Source organism: Bombina bombina, chromosome 5 (assembly GCF_027579735.1).
Source record: "Bombina bombina isolate aBomBom1 chromosome 5, aBomBom1.pri, whole genome shotgun sequence".
In the NCBI taxonomy this organism is placed as follows: Eukaryota; Metazoa; Chordata; class Amphibia; order Anura; family Bombinatoridae; genus Bombina; species Bombina bombina.
Genome location: NC_069503.1, coordinates 813,156,638 through 813,180,630, shown reverse-complemented (window position 1 = coordinate 813,180,630; position 23,993 = coordinate 813,156,638). Strand labels below are relative to the sequence as shown.

Genomic DNA, 23,993 nt, shown 5'->3' with positions numbered 1-23,993 from the left:
AAACAGGCTTAAACTTGTCAATAAAGTACAAAAACCGTTTTAAAACAAAAACGTTACTGTCTCTTTAAATTTTAAACAGGGCACACTTTATTACTGAATATGTGAAAAACTATGAAGGAATTGTTCAAAATTTACCAAATTTTCACCACAGTGTCTTAAAGCATTCAAAGTATTGCACCCCAAATGTCAGAGCTTTAACCCTTAAAATGAAGAAACCGGAGCCGGTTATAGTTTTAACCCCTCTACAGTCCCAGCTACAGCCTTTGCTGCGACTTTACCAAACCCAGGGGGGAATACGATACCAAATGAAGCCTTCTAGGAACCTTTTCAACTACTTTCAGATCCACACACATGCATCTGCATGTCTTGCTCTCAAAAGTAACTGCGCAGTAATGGCGCGAAAATGAGGCTCAGCCTACAACAGGGAAGGCCCTTCCTGACTGGAAAGGTGTCTAACCCAGTGCCTGACGTTAAAAAACGTTCCCCAAAGTTTATTAGTGTGAATTTCAACATAAAGATGTATAAAATGCCCATAAAAGTGTCTACCAGTTTTATAGCCCATATTAAGCCCTTTATTCTGTTTGAGACTAAGAAAATGGCTTACCGGTCCCCATGAGGGGAAATGACAGCCTTCCAGCATTACACAGTCTTGTTAGAAATATGGCTAGTCATACCTTAAGCAGAAAAGTCTGCTAACTGTTTCCCCCAACTGAAGTTACTTCATCTCAACAGTCCTATGTGGAAACAGCAACGATTTTAGTTACTGCTGCTAAAATCATCTTCCTCTCACAAACAGAACTCTTCATCTTTTTCTGTTTCAGAGTAAATAGTACATACCAGCACTATTTTAAAATAAACTCTTGATAGTAGAATAAAAAAACTACAACTAAACACCACATACTCTTAACCATCTCCGTGGAGATGTTGCCTGTGCAACGGCAAAGAGAATGACTGGGGTGGGCGGAGCCTAGGAGGGACTATATGGACAGCTTTTGCTGGGCTCTTTGCCATTTCCTGTTGGGGAAGAGATATTTCCCACAAGTAAGGATGACGCCGTGGACCGGACACACCAATGTTGGAGAAAAAATAACTGTCTTGAAATAAAGGGCGGGGCCGTGGACTCACCATATCCAGAAAGAAATAGATTTATCAGGTAAGTTCTTACATAAAATTATGTTTTCTTTCATGTAATTGGCAAGAGTCCATGAGCTAGTGACGTATGGGATAGCAAATACCCAAGATGTGGAACTCCACGCAAGAGTCACTAGAGAGGGAGGGATAAAATAAAGACAGCCAATTCCGCTGAAAAAACAATCCACAACCCAAATCAAAAGTTTTAATCTTTATAATGAAAAAAACTGAAATTATAAGCAGAAGAATCAGACTGAAACAGCTGCCTGAAGTACTTTTCTACCAAAAACTGCTTCTGAAGAAGAAAAAACATCTAAATGGTAGAATTTAGTAAAAGTATGCAAAGAAGACCAAGTTGCTGCTTTGCAAATCTGATCAACAGAAAGGAGCCGTAATCCTTTGAGGCGGGGATTTACCCGACTCCACATAAGCATGATGAATCAAAAGCTTTAACCAAGACGCCAAAGAAATGGCAGAAGCCTTCTGACCTTTCCTAAAACCAGAAAAGATAACAAATAGACTAGAAGTCTTTCTGAAATCTTAGCAGCTTCAACATAATATTTCAAAATTCTGACCACATCCAAAGAATGTAAGGATCTTTCCAAAGAATTCTTAGGATTTAGGACACAAGGAAGGAACAATAATTCCTCTATTAATGTTGTTAGAATTCACAACTTGAGGTAAAAATTTAAATAAAGACAGCAAAACCACCTTATCCTGATGAAAAATCAGAAAAGGAGACTCACAAGAAAGAGCAGATAATTCAAAAACTCTTCTAGCAGAAGAGATGGCCAAAAGGAACAATACTTTCCATGAAAGTAATTCAATGTCCAAAGAATGCATATGCTCAAACGGAAGAGCCTGTTAAGCCCTCAGAACAAAATTAAGACTCCAAGGAGGAGAAATTGGCTTAATGACAGGCTTGATACAACCCAATGCCTGAACAAAACAATGAATATCAGAAAGATTAGCAATTTTTTCTGTGAAACAGCACAGAAAGAGCAGAGATTTGTCCTTTCAAGGAACTTGCAGACAAAACCTTATGAAGAAACTATAAAATCCTAGGAATTCTAAAAGAATGCCAAGAGAAATAATGAGAAGAGCATCATAAGATGTAAGTCTTCCAAACTCGATAATAAATCTTTCTAGACACAGATTTACGAACCTGCAACATAGTATTAATCACTGAGTCAGAGAAACCTCTATGACTAAGCACTAAGCGTTTTAATTTCCATACCATCAAATTTAATAATTTGATTTCCTGACGGAAAAAAACAAATATTAAGATACAAGGTCTTGCCTAAATGGAAGTGACCAAGGTTGGCAACGGGACATCCGAACAAGAACCATATACCAAAACCTGAGCGGCCATGCTGGAGCCACCAGCAGCACAAACGATTTTTCCATGATGATTTTGAAAAAATCACTCTTAAAAAGAAGAACCAGAAGGAGCAAAAATATAGGCAGATTGATAACTCCAAGGAAGTGTCAATGCATACACTGTTTCCGCCTGAGGATCCCCGGACCTGAATAGGTACCTGGGAAGTTTTCTTGTTTAGATGAGATGCCATCAGAACTATTACTGGAAACCCTCACAACAGAACAATTTGAAAAAACACAGCTGGGTAAAGAGACCATTCTCTCTGATGTAAAGCTTGATTGACAGCAAAAAGAAGCCAAAACTGACAAACTCTGAGAATGCACGGAGTTCCAAAATATTGAATGGTTATCTCGCCTCCTGAGATTTCCAAACCCCTTGTGCTGACAGAGATCCCCAGACAGCCTCCCAACCTAAAAGACTCGCATCTGTAGTGATCAAGGTCCAGGTTGGATGAATCGAAGAGATCTGTAGAACTATATGATGGTGATCTAACCACCAAGTCAATGATAGTTTAGCATTGGAATTCAAAGATATTAAAAATGATATCCTAGAATCCCTGCACCATTATTTAGCATAAAAAACTGGAAAGGTTTCATATGAAAATGAGCAAAGGTAATTGAATCCAATGCTGCAGCCATGAGACCTAAAACTTCCATGCATATAGCTACTGAAGGAAACAATAGAGACTGAAGGTTCCGACAAACTGAACCAAATATAATTATCTCCTGTCTGTTAGAGACAAAGACATTGACACAATCTATCTGGAAACCTAAAAAAGGTGACCCTTGTCTGAGCAACCAAGGATCTTTTGATAAAAAGATCCTCCAACCATGTCTAAGAAGAAACAACAAAAGTTGAATAGTATAAAATTCTGCAGAACAAAAAGACTGAGCCAGTACCACGAAATCGTCCAAATAAGGAAACACTGAGAACCTTGAAAAGATTCTCAGAACTGTTGCTAGACCAGAAGGAAAAGCAACAAATTGGTAATGCTTGTCAAAGAAAGAGAATCTCAGAAAATAAAAATAATCTGAATGAAAACAGAAGAAGATATGCATCTATTTTAAACAAATAATGCCCTTACTGACCAAAAAGGCAGAATAGACCATATAAAACACCATTCTGAAAGAAGGAACTCTTATATGACAAATCAAAAAGATTTTCTATCTTTGGGACAATGAATAGTTTTGAACAAAACCGCAAACCCTGTTTCTGAAATGGAACTGGTATGAATACCCCAGATAACTCCAGGTCTGAGCAGCGCCTTGAGACCCCAACGGGTAACTGACCGCGCCTCACAAGTACCCAACACATACAGGTCTGAAACATACTTCATAAAAGTGTGAGCCTTTACTGGAATAGCTGGAATATGCTAGAGAGAAAAAAACTTCAAACAGGCGGTATTACTCTGAATTCTATTCAGTACCCCAATCTAAGAAGTTTTGACCGAATTGAACCAAACTAATTTAAAAAAGTCAAAACCTGCCCCTTACCAGCTAAGCTGGAATAAAAAAACGCACCTACATGCAAATTTGGGGGGCTGACTTTGATGTTTTAAATAGCTTAACTTCATTCCATGTTGAAGAAAGCTTCCAATTATAAACATGTTACTTGGGGAAGAATTAGGATTCCGTTCCTTATTAAGAACAAACTAATATAAGCTTAAGATTTACTCTTAGAACTCAATCTTGAAGCAACAAAAAACTCCCTTCCCCAGAGTAACAGTTGGAAAAAATTGAATCCAATTGTGAACCAAATAATTGATTACCTTGGAAAAAAAGAAATATGAATTTTAGAAATCAAATTAGCATTCCAAGATTAAGTCACAAAGTTCTTCTAGCTAAAAGTAGCTAAAGACATAGATTAAACCTCAATTGTGAAAATATCAAAAAAATGACGACACAAATGAAATTATTAGCATGTTGATCAACTTAACAATGCTAAAACAAATCATAACCCGATACCCAGAAAGTTGAAGCATTTGCAACATCAGCCAAATAAATTGCAGGCCTAAGAAAAGGACCAGAAATAAAATAATTTTCCTTAAATAAGAAACAAGTTTCCCATCTGAAGGAAAAAAATAAATACTATTTTCTATAGGAATAGTAGAATGTTTAGCAAGAGTAGAGATAGCCCCATTAACTTTGGGGATCTTCCTCAAAACTTTAAACTAACTGCTGGCAAAGGATACAATTTAAAAACCTTAAAGAAGGAATAAAAGAAGTCCCAGGTCTATTCCATTCCCTAGTATCATGAACTGGGAAAAAAAAAGCCTCTGAAGAAACCACAGGAGATTAATGAGCAGAATTTAAATGTTAGCTAGTCTTAAATCAAAAGAACTAGACTCCTCAATATCCAATATAATCAACACCTTTTCAACAACAAATGTACTCTATTTAAAAATAAAGTAGATTTGTTAGTGTCAAATATCTGATTAAGTATATTCTAAATGAGAAAACAAATCATCAGAGAAGGATAATTCAGTATGTTGTTGGTCATTTAAAAATTAATCAACTAAATGAGAAGTTTAAAAAAGACCTATAAATTTTATTAGAAGGCGGGATGTCAGACAAAGCCTTTAGAATAGAATCAGGAAAACATTCTCATAGATTCCTAGGTATATCTTGTACATTAGATGTAAAAAGAATAGCAATAGATAATGCATAAATACTAATGGACTCTGCATGTAAAAGTTTATCATGATAACTTATTACAAACCATAGCTAAAGATAAAATTCATAACATTAAAATAAATGAACTTAGCTTTGGTAGGAGTGATATAAGTCATCAGGAATCCACCAGTATTTTCTGATACAGGAACAGTTTTTGGAATATCTTGCAATATGTAATAGAAAAACAACATATAAAGCTAAATTATAAAATTCCTTAAATTACAGTTTCAGGAATGGGAAAAAAAGCAAACAGAACAAGCCTCTAGAAACCAGAAGCAACTAAAAAGTGAGACTTAAATAATGTAAAAAAACTGGTGCCAAGTATGACGCCCACATATTTTTTGGTGCCAAAAACGTCTGTAATGAACACGAGAGACAAAAATTACGCAACTACGTGAAAACTTCTGGCGTCAACTACGACGGAAATGACGTCATTGACGTCAGACAAACGTCAATCTTGCGCCAAAAAAGTATTGCGTCAAAAATGACGCAATAAATTCTAGCATTTTTTGCACCCGCGAGCCTAACAGCCCGCAATTTAAAGGAAAAAAGTCAATTGAAAATTTTAGGTAAGAAAAATATTTCATTCATATGCATTTTCCCAAAAAATTAAACTGACAGTCTGAAAGAAGGAAAATAAACTGATTGACCTGAATCATGGCAAATATAAGTATAAAACATATATTTAGAACTTTACATATAAAGTGCCAAACCATAGCTGAGAGTGTCATAAATAAAATAAGACTTACTTACCCAAAGACACTCATCTACATAAAGTAGATAGCCAAACCAGTACTGAAACGAGAATCAGTAGAGGTAATGATATATAAGAGTATATCATCGATCTGAAAAGGGAGGTAGGAGAAGAAAGCTCTACAACCGATAACAGAGAACCTATGAAATAGATCCCCTAGAGGAAGACCATGGTACTCAAAATAGGCAATACTCTCTTCATATCCCTCTGACATTCACTGCACTCTGAGAGGAAAACCGGGCTTCAGCCTGCTGCGAAGCGCATATCAACGTAGAAATCTAGCACAAACTTACTTCACCACCTCCATGGGAGGCAAAGTTTGTAAAACTGAATTGTGGGTGTGGTGAGGGGTGTATTTATAGGCATTTTGAGGTTTGGGAAACTTTGCCCCTCCTGGTAGGAATGTATATCCCATACATCACTAGCTCATGGACTCTTGCCAATTACATGAAAGAAATGAGTAATTCAGACCAAGTGCTTTTGCATTGTCTTTTTATTATGTATTTGTTGATTATGCTATTCTTAATGGGCATTTAAATGTGGAGACTATTATAATTAATTTATATAAACATTTGGATTAGACAAACGATTGAACGTGTGCACCACTATATTTCAATGTGGGGAGGGCGGTTTATCTTATTAAATGGGTCCTATGATCATTGTGTTATAAGCTGTACCATCATTCCTTTCTCTGGGAGATCATTTTTATTGCAAAACCCACCTAAACAGAATATGAATCTACAAGAGAATGAGATAAAACAAGGTTACATTGCAAATCAACTCACCTCCAATTCTTCATTCTGCCTTTGCAAATCTTCTAAAATAATCTGAAGTTCCTCTTCATCTTCACTTTCACTCTCACTTTCAGAGGAATATTCTTCAGTTTCACTTCGGCCATGCTGCTGGCGGCTGCAATATTTGGTACAAGTTATACATGGAAACTAAAACTACTGGTTACAGTAAAAAGAGAAGCATAAACTGAGATAAATGTTTATCTAATCTCCTTAGTTATAGGCTATCGCCAAGATTAGTGCTCAAAGGCAGGGAAAAAAAGCCTACACTAAGGCAAATATTTGTTGAAGGTAGGGATAGGTTCCTACACTACACAAAAAGGGGAAATAATGTGGGGGTCCCTATATGAGGATTGGGTGGGGGGACAACACTACAGAAAAGAAAACAAAAACAAAAAAAAACCCCACATAAACTGAGTACTTGCAGTCAGCTGCCAGTACCTAAGATGGTTACCATTAGTGGTTGGAGGAGGGTTAGAGAGCTGTTGGGGGGGGGGGGGGGGGAGTGCATTTAATAAAAACAAGCAAAAAACCCCTAAACTGGTGGTGAGGAGTGTGGGGGGAAAGCGATGTTTGGGAGGGATCAGGTAGGAATCAGGGGGTGGGAAGTGTCAGGTTGGAGGGCAATCTCTACACTAGAGCAAATATTAAATTTACAAGCTGATTAACACCTTCACTGCCAGAATTTCAGAAGAGTGGCGTGCAGTTGCAATTAGTGGTCTTCTAATTACCAAAAAGCAATGGAAAAGCCATGCATGTTTGCTAATTCTTAACAAAGAACATCATGGTTGCATGAAAAATACCAAAACAAGGCTCAATTTTGTTTAATTATAATGGAGTCATAGCAAAAATGCTAAAAATATTTTGGGCAAGTTTTCTCTGATATTCCCGGTAGCAGAGAGGTTAAACATTGGATGTTATATGATGTATATTCATCATGCTTCCCTAATAAATCATATGTACGTGTAAAACTTATGATTGCAAGATATTCCTTTGATAAATATCAATTCAAGCCTACTATATATTTTGCCCCATTTAAGCCTTAGCTGGCTCCCCGGTTTCTAAAACGATTTTTGCAGCAAGCAGCAGCAGCACCCAAGATGGCTGTTCCCACTCCTTTTTCCCGTCTAGTCTGCATGTGCTTGTTACCTTCTTCATAGCACTATTTTACATGTAAATAATAGCATTTGATGACAAACTATATTGTACATATGGACTATTTTTTTCTGCAAAATTTACACAAAAATAAAGAATGCATTTCTGATAAAACACTTTCATGGCAAATAAACTAAATTATCCAGGAAAAATAAAATGACCTATTTCTAAATTTGCTTTATTACCACAATACAGTTTTTGTGCAAGTATAATGGTCTAAATAAAATTGCCAACAAATGTTCTTGCAATGCTGATTTCAAAACAGTTTTTAAAACTTTTGCATATTTAGCACACAGCTACTGCTACAGTGTATTGGTCGAGGGAAGCAAATGTGCATGCTTGAGATGTCTGCTCTGGGAAGCTCGGCAGACACACAGATGTAGTAGCACCTTCTCCCATAAAAGATAATGGTGCTGTCAGCAGCCAAGTAAAACATAGCAGCAGTGGAGGTGGTTGGAGGAACTGTGAAGGAAAGCATCCTTCAGAGCTATTGTGTTTATAAACTGGCCAGGTTCAATGGCCCTGATAAGCTACTGAAGTGAAATGAGGAACCTTCACAAGCCTGTTCAGCCTTTTTAAGTCAAACACAGGCCAAAATTAGAGGCAAAAGCCTGTCCCCTTTTCCTGACTGGTAAAAAGACAGACTATTTCTATATATTCAGAATCCTGCCAGTCTTTTTAACCAGGTTCAAATAAACTCAAGAAAGAAAAAAACATTTAATGGCAACTTGGAAAAACAATTTTTTCTTACTTGATAAATTCCATTCTTTCAAGTTGGTGAAAGTCCACGATTCCTTAATTGTGTGAATGTATCACCTGGCCACCAGAAGGAGGAAAAGACGCACTACACCAAAGCTTTAACCCTTTTGCTTATAAACCTTTTTTTGAACCAATGTTGAGCCTTTTTGACCCTATTGTAAGTCAAATTTCAGTGAGTGACCAACACAAATTACATAGTTTTTTTCAGCAGGCCCAGCAGATTCACAAAATACCATTATTATTTATAATTCATGACATGTAAGATAGCTGCGGCAAAAATTAAAAGAATACGTATAATTTTTGCATAGATTTTAGTAAATAATATTGAAAATAGTCCATATAATAGAGAGGACCCATTGTGCAGTTCAGACTTCTCCTGGTAAAGGCAGGGTTAACTGCTGAAATGCGTAGATTTGCTCACTAGTACTAACTAACTAACTAACTAAAGTATCAGACATAAAGATCTGAACGGGGGCAACAAACACTTTGTGATTATAACGAGTGTTTATGTGCTTAATAACCTTAACCTGTTGTGGCGCTCTTACTTTCTGATCTGAGACACACTCCTATTAAATTTCCAAATTGTGACATTATTTCTCTTCATTCACAGAAGGCTAACAGAGCAGAACAGGTTAATCCAGCACTTTGTGCAAACTACGAGTGAATCTGGCTTCTAAACCCTGTTGTAGCGCTCTAACTAACCTTCTTTTGGATCATCAGCAATAAAAAAGTCTAATAGGAACAACAGTGTAACAAGATCCATTTGACTACAATAATTGCAACCGTTACATCAATAACTACTTGTATGAAGTTTTGTGTTGTTTCAACAAACAAACTAACCAACCAATTGGAGTAGAGGAACATAGGTCACGTGACTGGGAAGTTTTCTACACTGAAACAGACTACGAGTTCAGAAAACAAGCGTTCACAAACGTGGGTTAAAGGTACTGTCACCACCCACTAGACATTCTATGAAAACGCTGGATCCTCATTTAATGTCATTCAGTCTGTAACTCTACAGACCTGTTTTAGTTTCTTGTGAACGTGTCGAATAGAGTCTTATACTCACGAAACTAAGACACGCTAACAAATTATCCTTTATCCAGCATTTTAGATATTATTTTATCTCGTTATTATGCTTATTGGCATTTTTTATTGTGTACACATTACCATGTTTTAATATGTATTCTTATATACAGTAGATGCCGGCATCTGATTTATATGTATACGCACTGCATTTATATTATTTTTGTTTATATAGAGTATATTAAATATTTCATATAGTATCTTTGAACTTAATGGAAATTTATTCACACATTTTTGGAGACAGATAGCTATCTGGAGCGCATTCCCCGTTTCCTTTAACAAAACAACCGCAGATGCCTTCTGACCCTTACGCTTGCCTGAAAACAGAACGAATAAACTAGACTTCGTACACTGCAAGTAGAATTTCAAAGCTCTAACCACGTCCAGATTATGTAACCTTTTCTTAGAAAAATAAGGATTAGTACAAAAAGAAGGTACCACAATCTCCTGATTAATCTTCTCTAAAAAACAACTTTAGGAAGAAAACAGGACTAAGAGTCAATGTAAATAACACCTGAAGCAATGTCCAAAATAACAGTCTTTGGTGATATCAAACGGTCATGTAGATATTGCAATGTGTTGTGAATAAGAAGATGAGGATGTTGTCAAGGAGGAATGTCCTATAAGGCCAAGTTGGAGCCAATAAGATTGCTGAGATTTGCTCCTGTTTGATCCTTGCAATTACCCTTGGCAAGAGAACAATTGTAGGAAACAGATAAACTAGCTGATAAGGCCAAGGTACTGCAAGAGCATCTATCAGCTGGGGGATCCCTAAACATCGATCCATATCTGGGAAGTTTGCATAGCATGCAGTCGTCTGATGGAAAAAACAATTTATATCTTAACTTACAAAAACCTTTCTTTCATGGTGATAAGAGTTCACGATCCACAATTCTTGGAATTTCCTTTCCTGCCCCTAGGAAGAGGCAAAGATTCACAAACCTCAGAGTTTTATATAAACCCTTCCACCTCTATGGTAATCAGTCTGACGTATAGCCAAGCTGACAGAGGTGAGAATGAAATAGAGCAAAATAATTAGAGAAAATGGGGGGGAGGGGGGGGGAGGATGTGCCAAAAATAATACAAAAAAATCAGGTTGGGGTCTCATGGACTCTTAACACCATGAAAGAAAAGAATTTATCGCATAAGATATAAATTATGCTTTTTTTCATATAGGTGATAAGAGTCCATGATCCATTACTCCTGGGAACTAATACACAAGCTGCGGCAGAGGCCACAATTATAGGAAAAAAATAGGGAGGGATTAAACATTTTAAACCATAAAAAATAACACCCAAAAACAGTCCTAGACAGAAACAAATCCCTGAAATACTTTCCTACCAAAACCAGCTTCATAAGAAGCAAAAAACATTGAAATAGTAGAATTTAGTAAATGTACACAAGTATGACCAAGTAGCTGCCTTTCAAATTTGTTCAAGCAAAGTTAGTCCAGCACAACAGCGGTCAGGGACATGCAGGTTCACTCAGGAGCTACACTCAGGGCTCCAACAGCATACAAACGACTCCAAGGTGAGTGACAGCAAAAGCAAGTTTATTACCAAATTTTACCTCCTGTGTAAAATTTGGTAATAAACTTGCTTTTGCTGTCACTCACCTTGGAGTCGTTTCAAATTTGTTCCACAGAAGCCTCAATCTTGAATGCCCAGGAAGTGGCTACAGAACGAGTAGAATGAGTCACGATTCGCTTAGGAGGAGTCTTACCTGCTTCTACATAAGCCATATGGATTAATTGCTTAATCCAAGAGGCCAGGGCAAAAGAAGATGTCTGAAATCTTAAGTAACCTCAAGATAATATTTCAAAGCCTTAACAACATCTAAATTATGAAGAAGTTTCTCTAAAAAATTATTTGGATCAGTACAAAAAGAGAAGGAACCACAAGAAAGAGCAGACAATTCAGACACTCTTCTAGCAGAGGAAATAGCCAAAAGGAACAAAGCTTTCCAAGAAAATAAGCTTAACATCCCCCTTATACACAGGTTGAAAAGGAGGACATAGTAAACACCTCTAGAACCAAATTAAGATTCCAAGGAAGAGAAATAGGTTTAATCACAGACTTTATTCTAGATAATGCCTGAACAAAACTCTGCAAGACAATCAAAATTTTCTATGGAAAAAAACAGAGATGGCCTAAAACTGGCCAGGAACTGACAGAGAGACCTTCCTCTAAATCATCCTGAAGAAACTCAAGAATTCTTGGAATCTTATAAGAAATGTCAAGAATAATTATAATCAGAACACCACAAAAATAAAAGCTTTCCAACCCGTGTAATGGATCTTTCTGGAAATAGGTTTCCTAGCCTGAACAAGAGTATTATCAACAGACTCAGAGAAATTTCTCTGATGAAAAACTATCCGTTCAATTTCCAAGCTTAGAGATTTAAAATCTGGATAAAAAAAAAAAAAAAAAGACTTTGAAACAGAAAATCACTTCTTAAAGGAAGAGACCAAGGCTGGCAACTGGATATCTGAACCAGATCTGCAAACCAAACTCTTTGAAGCCACTTTGGAGCTATGAGAAAAAGAAAATGTATGCTTACCTGATAAATTTATTTCTTTTTTGACACGATGAGTCCATGGATCATCTTTAATTACTAATGGGATATTCACCTCCTGGTCAGCATGAGGCGGCAAAGAGCACCACAGCAAAGCTGTTAAATAGCTCCTCCCTTCCCTCCCACTCCAGTCATTCGACCGAAGTTAAGGATAGAAAGGAAAAACCAAGGTGCAGGTGTGTCTGAAGTTTATAATAACCAATAACCTGTCTTTCAAGAACAGGGCGGGCGGTGGACTCATAGTGTCAAAAAAGTAGGGCTGCAACTAACTATTATTTTCATAATTGATCAATTATTTTTTCGATTAATCGACTAATCGGATAAAAATAAATAAAAAAATGTTCCCCTATATTTAAAATTACAATCAACATACTGAATGTTACAAATATAAACTTCAGACTAAAACTTTACATTAACACAACCTTTGTCCAATTTTTTAAGCAGCAGAATCAATTTTTATAATTAAGCAAAACCAAACCACAAACTGTTTCAAAAGACGTAGAATTAGATAGAGGTAGACTAACACTGTTTATAACATTCTGTTCACTCTTTCAGAAACTTTGCATTGAAATGTAAAAATATCAACATGACCACGTGCTCCTGGCTGTGGCTGGCTCTCTTTTTGCAAGCAATGTTGCCTGCAACAGAGAAGAGGTGCTCAGATGGTGTTGAGGTGCCTGAGATGCATAAGTAGGGTTTTGACAATTTCACCAAGGTGGGATATTTATCTTTGTAAGCTCCACCAATGCAAGGGTCTCTTAAAGTAAGCCTGGACTTCATTCTAACATAAAAAATGATCTTGAATATTTTATATATACAATGGTAAATAACCAGCTATAAGGTTAGGGGGAAAATATCTGCTCTTAAAATAATAGATTCATACTTATAGAAGTTGAATTTGGTACATATTAGAATTAAGCCTTACACATAAATCTATACAGTACATATAATCAATAGCAAGCAATCCGCAAATTGTGCAAATAGATAATAGTGCACATCAATACAAATAATTCCCATCAATCTAATGCTAGGTGTAAATAACAAGCTCGGCACTGTCATGCAAAGCACCTAGTTACAAATCACCTGATTTAATATAAACCATCCAAATGATGACTCCTATTTTATTTCTGGGTTGCTCATAAGCCAAGAGTAGTTGCAAACTTACACTGTCCTGAAAAAGTTGAAACAAACCGCTAGATTTGGAGTTTTGTCGGTAACGACCCGAAAAACTAACGCCGGCTTTTTTCTGGCCGCACCATAAAAATAACTCTGGTATTGAGAGTCCACAAAATGGCTGCGTTAGGCTCCAAAAAAGGAGCGTAGAGCATTTTTAACGCAGCTTCAACTCTCGATACCAGAGTTGCTTACGCAAGCGGCCAGCCTCAAAAACGTGCTCGTGCACGATTCCCCCATAGGAAACAATGGGGCTGTTTGAGCTGAAAAAAAACCTAACACCTGCAAAAAAAGCCGCGTTCAGCTCTTAAAGCAGCCCCATTGTTTGCTATGGGGAAACACTTCTACGTCTGCACCTAACACCCTAACATGTACCCCGAGTCTAAACACCCCTAGCCTTACACTTATTAACCCCTAATCTGCCGCTCCAGCTATCGCTGACCCCTGCATATTATTATTAACCCCTAATCTTCCGCTCCGTAAACCGCCGCTACTTACATTATCCCTATGTACCCCTAATCTGCTGCCCTAACATCGCCGACCCCTATATTATATTTATTAACCCCTAATCTGCCCCCACAACGTCGCCTCCACCTGCCTACACTTATTAACCCCTAATCTGCCGACCGAGAGCTCACCGCTATTCTAATCAATGTATTAACCCCTAAAGCTAAGTCTAAACACTAACACCCCCCTAAGTTAAATATAATTTACATCTAACGAAATTAATTAACTCTTATTAAATAAATTATTCCGATTTAAAGACTAAATACTTACCTGTAAAATAAATCCTAATATAGCTACAATATAAATTATAATTATATTGCTTAGCTCTATTTTAGGTATTAATATTATTTTACAGGCAATTATTGATAATTATTTTAACCAGGTACAATAGCTAAAATAGTTAAAACAATAAATTACAAATTACCTGTAAAATAAATACTAACCTAAGTTACAATTAAACCTAACACTACACTATCAATAAATTAATTAAATAAACTACCTACAATTACCTACAATTAACCTAACACTACACTATCAATAAATTAATTAAATACAATTCCTACAAATAAATACCAAATTAAATAAACTAGCTAAAGTACAAAAAATAAAAAAGAACTAAGTTACAAAAAATAAAAAAATATTTACAAACATAAGAAAAATATTAACAACAATTTTAAACTAATTACACCTACTCTAAGCCCCCTAATAAAACAACAAAGCCCCCCAAAATAAAAAAATGCCCTACCCTATTCTAAATTACTAAAGTTAAAAGCTCTTTTACCTTACCAGCCCTGAACAGGGCCCTTTGCGGGGCATGCCCCAAGAAGTTCAGCTCTTTTGCCTGTAAAAAAAAAACATACATACCCCCCCCCCCAACATTACAACCCACCACCCACATACCCCTAATCTAACCCAAACCCCCCTTAAATAAACCTAACACTAAGCCCCTGAAGATCTTCCTACCTTGTCTTCACCTCACCGGGTATCACCGATCGGTCCTGGCTCCGATATCTTCATCCAACCCAAGCGGGGGCTAGACATCCACTGAAGAAGTCCAGAAGAGGGTCCAAAGTCTTCATCCTATCCGGGAAGAAGAGGCGATCCGGACCGGCAACCATCTTGATCCAAGCGGCATCTTCTATCTTCATCCGATGACGACCGGCTCCATCCTGAAGACCTCCACGCGGACCTATCTTCTTCCGGCGACGTCCAACTGAAGAATGACGGTTCCTTTAAGGGACGTCATCCAAGATGGCGTCCCTCGAAATCCGATTGGCTGATAGGATTCTATCAGCCAATCGGAATTAAGGTAGGAATATTCTGATTGGCTGATGGAATCAGCCAATCAGAATCAAGTTCAATCCGATTGGCTGATCCAATCAGATTGAGCTCGCATTCTATTGGCTGTTCCGATCAGCCAATAGAATGCGAGCTCAATCTGAATTGCTGATTGGATCCCTCAGAATCAAGTTCAATCCGATTGGCTGATCCAATCAGATTGAGCTCGCATTCTATTGGCTGTTCCGATCAGCCAATAGAATGCGAGCTCAATCTGATTGGCTGATTGGATCAGCCAATCGGATTGAACTTGATTCTGAGGGATCCTATCAGCCAATCGGATTTCGAGGGACGCCATCTTGGATGACGTCCCTTAAAGGAACCGTCATTCTTCAGTTGGACATCGCCGGAAGAAGATGGGTCCGCGTGGAGGTCTTCAGGATGGAGCCGGTCGTCATCGGATGAAGATAGAAGATGCCGCTTGGATCAAGATGGTTGCCGGTCCGGATCGCCTCTTCTTCCCGGATAGGATGAAGACTTTGGACCCTCCTTCTGGACTTCTTCAGTGATGTCTAGCCCCCGCTTGGGTTGGATGAAGAATATCGGAGCCAGGGATGCTCCGATCGGTGATACCCGGTGAGGTGAAGGACAAGGTAGGAAGATCTTCAGGGGCTTAGAGTTAGGTTTATTTAAGGGGGTTTTGGGTTAGATTAGGGGTATGTGGGTGGTGGGTTGTAATGTTGGGGGGGGTATTGTATGTTTTTTTTCTACAGGCAAAAGAGCTGAACTTCTTGGGGCATCGCCCGCAAAGGGCCCTGTTCAGCGGCCTGGTAAGGTAAAAGAGCTTTTAAACTTTTGTAATTTAAAATAGGGTAGGGCATTTTTTTATTTTGGGGGTCTTTGTTGTTTTATAGGAGGGCTTAGAGTAGGTGTAATTTAGTTTAAAATTGTTGTAATATTTTTCTTATGTTTGTAAATATTTTTTTATTTTTTGATAACTTAGTTCTTTTCTTATTTTTTGTACTTTAGCTAGTTATTTAATTGTATTTATTTGTAGGAATTGTATTTAATTAATGTATTGATAGTGTAGTGTTAGGTTAATTGTAGGTAATTGTAGGTAGTTTATTTAATTAATTTATTGATAGGTAGTGTTAGGTTTATTGTAACTTAGGTTAGAGATTTTATTTTACAGGTAATTTTGTAATTATTTTAACTATTTTAGCTATTAAATAGTTCTTAACTATTTAATAGCTATTGTACCTGGTTAAAATAATTACAAAGTTGCCTGTAAAATAAATATTAATCCTAAAATAGCTACAATATAATTATAATTTATATTGTAGCTATATTAGGATTTATTTTACAGGTAAGTATTTATCTTTAAATAGGAATAATTTATTTAATAAGAGTTAATTAATTTCGTTAGATGTAAATTATATTTAACTTAGGGGGGTGTTAGTGTTAGACTTAGCTTTAGGGGTTAATACATTTATTAGAGTAGCGGTGAGCTCCGGTCGGCAGATTAGGGGTTAATAATTGAAGTTAGGTGTCGGCGATGTAGGGAGGGCAGATTAGGGGTTAATACTATTTATTATAGGGTTAGTGATGCGGATTAGGGGTTAATAACTTTATTATAGTAGCGCCTCAGGTCCGGCTCGGCAGATTAGGGGTTAATAAGTGTAGGCAGGTGGAGGAGACGTTGTGGGGGGCAGATTAGGGGTTAATAAATATAATATAGGGGTCGGCGGTGTTAGGGGCAGCAGATTAGGGGTTACATAAGGATAACTTTTGTTGGCGGCGCTTTGCGGTCGGCAGATTAGGGGTTAATATGTGTAGGCAGATGGAGGCGACGTTGAGGGGGGCAGATTAGGGGTTAATAAATATAATACAGGGGTCGGCGGTGTTAGGGGGAGCAGATTAGGGGTACATAAAGATAACGTAGGTGGCGGTCGGCAGATAAGGGGTTAAAAAAATTTATTTGAGTGTCGGCGATGTGGGGGGACCTCGGTTTAGGGGTACATAGGTAGTTTATGGGTGTTAGTGTACTTTAGAGTACAGTAGTTAAGAGCTTTAGAAACCGGCGTTAGCCCAGAAAGCTCTTAACTACTGACTTTTTTCCTGCGGCTGGAGTTTTGTCGTTAGATGTCTAACGCTCACTTCAGAAACGACTCGAAATACCGGAGTTAGAAAGATCCCATTGAAAAGATAGGATACTCAATTTACGTAAGGGGATCTGCGGTATGGAAAAGTCGCGGCTGAAAAGTGAGCGTTAGACCCTATTTTGAGTGACTCCAAATCCCGGCGGTAGCCTAAAACCATGGTTAGGAGCCTCTAACGCTGGTTTTCACGGCTAACGCCAAACTCCAAATCTAGGTCAAAGCGTCTATAGACGTCTTTTAGGCTAAGGGCATAACCATAAAACACAATTCCCTGTGCAGGAGCTCATTGGAGTGAAGCAGCTGGTGCCATAGACAGACCAACCAATTGCAACCCAACTAATCGATTATGAGATTCATTGACAACTATTTTCATAATCGATTATTATCAATTAGTTGTTGCAACTCTACAAAAAAGAAATAAATTTATCAGGTAAGCATACATTTTCTTTTCTTTTAAATGATACGATGAGTCCACGGATCATCTTTAATTACTAATGGGATTCAATACCCAAGCTAGAGTACACAGATGATATGGGAGGGACAAGACAGGGAATCTAAACGGAAGGCACCAACCACTGCTTGAAGAACCTTTCTCCCAAAAGCGGCCTCAGCCAAGGCAAAAGTGTCAAATTTGTAGAACTTTGAAAAAGTGTGAAGAGAAGACCAAGTTGCAGCCTTGCAAATCTGTTGCACAGAAGCTTCATTTTTTAATGCCCATGAGGAAGCAACAGCCCTCGTGAGTCCTTGGTCGTCTGCAGGTAAAACTTTAAAGCACGGACAACGTCCAAATTGTGCAGAAGACGTTCCTTCATAGAAGGATCAGGACACAAGGAAGGAACAACAATCTCCTTATTAATGTTCCGATCAGAAACAACCTTAGGAAGAATCATAATTTAGAATGTAAAACTACCTTATCTGAATGGAAAATAAGGTAAGGAGACTCATACTGCAATGCCGAGAGCTCTGACACTCTACGAGCAGAAGAAATGAAACTTTCCAAGATAACTTAATATCTAAGGAATGCATAGGTTCAAACAGAGCCCCTTGAAGAACTTTGAGAACTAAATTCAGACTCCATGGAGAAGTAACTGGTTTGAACACAGGCCTGATCCTGACCAAAGCCTGACAAAATGATTGTACATCTGGGACATCTGCCAGACGTTTGTGTAACAAAATAGATAAGGCAGAGATTTGACCCTTTAGGGAACTTTTGGATAAACCCTTCTCCAAACTTTCTTGGAGAAAGGACAAAATTCTAGGATTCTTCACTCTACTCCATGAGTAGCCCTTGGATTCGCACCAATAGAGATATTTACGCCATATCTTATGGTAAATCTTTCTAGTTACAGGCTTACGAGCCTGAATCATGGTCTCTATGACAGAGTCAGAAAAGCCCTGCTTGGATAAAATTAAGCATTCAATCTCCAAGCAGTCAGCTTCAGAGAAACTAGATTTGGATGAAGGGCCCTTGAATCAGAAGGTCCTTCCTCAACGGAAGTCTCCAAGGTGGCAGAGATGACATGTCCACCAGATCTGCATACCAAATCCTGCAAGGCCAAGCCGGTGCAATGAGGATCACTGATGCCCTCTCCTGCTTGATTCGAGCAATGACCCGAGGAAGAAGAGCAAACGGAGGAAATAGGTATGCTCACTGAAGGTCCAAGCAACTGCCAGAGCATCTATCAGTTCTGCCTGGGGGTCCCTGGACCTCGACCTGTATCTCGGGAGCTTGGCATTCTGTCGAGATGCCATGAAATCTAATTCCGGCTGACAATCAGGCTGGAGAACACTTCCGAATGGAGTTCCCACTCCTCCGGATGAAAGGTCTGCCTGCTCAGGAAGTCCGCCTCCCAGTTGTCCATCCCTGGGATGTGAATCGCCAACAGGCAACATGAATGGGCCTCCGCCCACTGAATTATCTTGGTTACCTCTGTCATCGCTAAGGAACTCCTAAGTTCCTCCCTGATGATTGATGTAAGCCACTGAAGTTATGTTGTCCGACTGGAACCTGATAAACTGGAACGAGGCTAACTGAGGCCAGGCCAGAAGAGCACTGAAGATCACGCTCAGCTCTAGAATGTTTATACAAAGAACCGACTCTGATCGATTCCAAACTCCCTGAGCCTTTAGGGAGCCCCAGACTGCTCTCCACCCTAGAAGACTGGTGTCTGTTGTCGCAATCACCCAAGAAGGTCTGCGAAAGCAGGTTCCCTGGGAGAGATGATCCAGAGATAACCACCAGTGAAGAGAATCCCTTGTCTCCTGCACCAGTAGTATTTGAGGAGACAAATCCGCATAATCTCTGTTCCATTGCCCGAGCATGCTTAACTGCAGAGATCTGAGGTGGAACCGAACAAACGGGATGATGTCCATTGCCGCCACCATCAGCCCAATTACCTCCATGCACTGAGCCACTGATGGCCGAGGAGTGGACTGAAGGACTCGACAAGTATCGATAATCTTTGATTTCCCGACTTCTGTCAGAAAAATCTTCATTGATAGGGAATATATTATAGTTCCCAAGAAAGTTACCCTTGTATTTGGAACTAAGGAACTCTTTCCCAAATTTACCTTCCACCCGTTAGATCGCAGGAAGGATAACACCATGTCCGTGTGGGATCTTGCTTGTTCTAATGATGGCGCCTGTACTAGGATGTCATCCAGATAGGGCGCCACTGCAATGCCCCTTAACCGAAGCACCGCCAACAGTGATCCCAGAATCTTTGTGAAGGGAAGAGCCACGAACCGGTAATGGTTTGTCCAGAAAGGCAAACCTTAGAAACTCGTGATGATTCTTGTGATTGGGAACATGCAGGTACGTGTCCTTTAAATCCACTGTTGTCATAAATTAACCCTCTTGGATCAAAGGGAGAATGGAACAAATAGTTTCCATCTTGAAGGACGGTACTCTGAGGAACTTGTTTAGACTCTTGAGATCTAAAATTGGCCTGAAGGTTCCCTCTTTTTTGGGAACCCCGAACAGATTGGAATAAAATCCCAGACCCTGTTCCTGTATCGGAACAGGAACTATCACTCCCAGGTCGGAGAGGTCTCTTACACAGCGTAAGAACGCCTCTCTTTTTGTCTGGTCTACAGATAATCTTGAAAGCAGAAACCTGCCTCTGGGAGGAAAACCTTTGAACTCTAGTTTGTATCCCCGGGACACTATGTCTACTGCTCAGGGATCCTGAACATCTCGAACCCAAGCCTGAATGAAAAAGGAAAGTCTGCCCCCTACAAGATCCGGTCCCGAATCGGGGGCAGGCCCTTCATGCAGTCTTTGACTCAATAGCAGGCTTCTTGGATTGTTTTCCCTTATTCCAAGACTGATTGGGTCTCCATGAAGGTTTAGCCTGCTCCTGCTTGGAGGCGGAGCAGGCTCTTGGATTGTTGTCCCTTCTGTTTTTTTCTCTTATCCTGAGGGAGAAGATGACCTTTACCTCCCGTAATATCAGAGATTATCTCCGTCAAGCCCGGTCCAAACAAGGTCTTCCCCTTGTAAGGAAATCGCTAAAAGCTTGGACTTAGAGGATACATCCGCAGAACAAGGTTTTAACCATAAGGCTCTGCGAGCTAGAACAGAGAAACCTGAAATCTTTGCTCCCAGTTTGATAACTTGAAGGGAAGCATCCGTAATAAAGGAATTAGCCAATTTAAGAGCTTTTATCCTATCCTGGATCTCATCCAGGGGAGTGTCTGTCCTAATAGCATCAGACAACGCATCAAACCAATATGCTGCCGCACTAGTGACGGTAGCAATGTACACAGCTGGCTGCCATTGTAAGCCCTGGTGTACAAACATTTTTTTGAGTAACCCCTCTAATTTTTTGTCCATAGGATCTTTGAAAGCACAACTATCCTCTATGGGAATAGTAGTTCTCTTAGCTAGGGTGGAAACAGGTACTTCCACCTTGGGGACTGTTTGCCAAGCCTCCTTGACCGAGTCGGCTAAGGGAAACATCTTTTTAAATATAGGAGATGGAGAAAAAGGGATACCTGGTCTCTCCCACTCCTTAGCAATGATCTCAGAAGCTCGGTCTGGTACTTTTGGAAAAACCTCTCAAGAAAGGTACCTCAAAATATTTGTTTAGCTTACTGGATTTCTTAGGATTAACGATGACCGCGGAGTCGCTGTCGTCCAATGTAGCTAAAACCTCCATAAGTAACAGACGGAGGTGTTCTAGCTTAAACCTGAAGGATGCAACTTCAGTATCATCAAGAGAAATTACACTGTCAGAATCTGAAATTTCACCTTCAGATGCTACTACTACTACTACTATCCTCCTGCTCAGGCTTCTGGGAGAAGGCATCTAAAATAGCAACAACTGTGTCAGAAACCTCGCTTACTGATCTGATTTTCCTCTTACGCTTTCCCTGCAACATTGGAAAAGCAGACAACGCATCAGAGATTGTAGAAGACATGAGAGAAGCGACGTCTCTTAAAGTGAATGTAAACTCAACAGTATTGCTTATCACCATATTAGCAATCTCTACAAATTAGGGGGACTTTAATTCATTGTTTTTTTTTGTGTAACTGCAAAATCCAAAAATATACCTTTTTATCTAATTTTCTGACACGCGATTCCTCCGCCCGCCATGTTGTCTCTCTTTTTGCCAATAATTGACAACAGCGATTGCCAATCCGGTTTTCCACCCCGTGGTGTTCAACCCCTTTTATGCAACATCATGCGCTTCTTCTGAACATTCGTTAGCATATAATACCCAGCTTCAGAAGGGATGCGCGTCCACGAGACACGCATGCTCTATTAGACTCATATACAAATTCTGGCTAAGAACGTATTTTGGTTAGTAAACGCATGCGCAGATAAAGTACCAAGGTTTTTAAGGTATGCGCATAGTAAGGGCTCCACGGGTGCGCGCTTTAGAGATACGTATAGAGCGGGTGGGACTGCTCTATACGTCACACTCTGAAAAACACAGAAGTGCCGGATGGGAGGAGTTCGACCTGAAAACGGAGCGAAGTTAGAATTTAAAATAAATTAAAAATGATTTATATTTTTTAAAAAAAAAGTTTGGCGGTTTGAATAAGGATGTGTAATAGAAGTATTAGGAGCCTTGAGTAATTGTAAAATTTACATTCACTTTAAAGTAACTCCAGCGGGAGCTATAGAGGAAGCACAGGGCACTGCTTGTAAGGGCGGTAAAATTTGGGACGCTTGAGGAGACAGATGTGGCATATATTGAACCTCGTCAGACTCATGGAAAATATCCGCTTTAGAAAAAGTTGGCTCAGAAAAAATCTTTTCCCTATAATTTAAAGTCCTCTCAATACATGAGGAACAGAAAGGGATTGGTGGTTCCAAATTAGCATCAAAACACAAGGAGCAAGTGACATCTTGCAAGGCCCCTTGGTCCATTCTGATTCACAATAACACAATTATGAATTAAAAACTTAAATTTTGTTGCAAAAAATTTTAAATGCAAAAAACGTTACTGTGCCTTTAAAATTGTAAAATGTAATTTTTTTACTGCGTATGTAAAACGTACTTAAAAGACTAGCAAAAAATAAATAATGACATCCCTACACCTCAGCAGCCTTGCTGAGGTGCCTACCTGACCTTAAGACCTGACAACCTCTTATCTCTCTTGGTAACGATCGGGATTCGCCAGGGGAATGTCACTGCTACTATCCGGTCCTAGAAACGCATGTATAGCAAGCACCATGCGCTTCTAGGCAGCTACTGAAAATGTCTGGTCCGTTGTTATCTTTACACAGAAGTGCAGTGAAAAGGCACGCAATTCAGAAGAACCGCCCATCGTGGGCGTTGCTAACAGTAACTTACTCTCTCGGTCGGTATTTTGCTCTTAGAAAAAACGCCGAGTTATTAACACCACCAGAGCCTTAAAAATCTATCCCTCCCTGACCCAGTGCCTGCTTTAATGCTGTTCGGTTCCCTCAGACTCAGAGTTTACGTGTCCCAACAATAAAGAGCATATCCTATGAGCCCTTGTATTGTGTGATGTATAGTAATGAAGTGCTCCCTTTTTCTCTGAGTGTCTCCCCAGAATAATAAAGTAGCACTTACCTTGTATGTCTGCCAGACAGCAAGGCAGCTCAGCAGGTTTAAGAGGTCCTTTCCCTCCCATAGACCTGTGAAAAAGAAAAAAATCCTGAGTAAATATCCCTCAGGTTTTCAGGGTTTAGGGCAGCATCAACATATGGGAGGCGCAGTGAGAATTATGTCCCACCAGTTCCCACTGCTCTAAAGCCACCAATGTCCTACTGAAGAGACTGATATGGACTACTGCGAAACCCTAGAACAAAGCAGCACAATCTTGTACTACTTTAAAAATAATAAACTCTTGATTGAAGAATCTTTTCTAACACCTCACTTTACCACTTCCTAGCACTAACGTAGGCAAAGAGAATGATGAGTGGGAGGGAAGAGCTATTTAACAGCTTTGTTGTGGTGCTCTTTGCCGCCTCCTGCTGACCAGGAGGTGAATATCCCATTAGTAATTAAAGATGATCCGTGGACTCATCATGGAATTAAAAAGAAAACTGATGCATTCTCTAGCCTGATCTTGATTATTACACTGGGAACAATACCG

The 23,993-nt window shown here is 39.1% G+C and overlaps 2 protein-coding genes across 3 annotated transcripts in view; both read right to left on the bottom strand.

Moving 5' to 3' along the window:
• RALBP1 (ralA binding protein 1) overlaps positions 1 to 23,993 on the bottom strand; it is a 216,249-nt gene that overhangs the window by 41,485 nt on the left and 150,771 nt on the right. For both annotated transcript variants that reach the window (XM_053714919.1, XM_053714920.1), the window contains exon 9: positions 6,724 to 6,847. In XM_053714919.1, coding sequence (XP_053570894.1) covers positions 6,724 to 6,847 — 124 coding nt within the window. The remainder of the gene's footprint in view (positions 1 to 6,723; positions 6,848 to 23,993) is intronic.
• Positions 1 to 23,993, bottom strand: part of LOC128660858 (lamina-associated polypeptide 2, isoforms alpha/zeta-like) — a 114,741-nt gene that overhangs the window by 30,214 nt on the left and 60,534 nt on the right. The window lies entirely within an intron of this gene.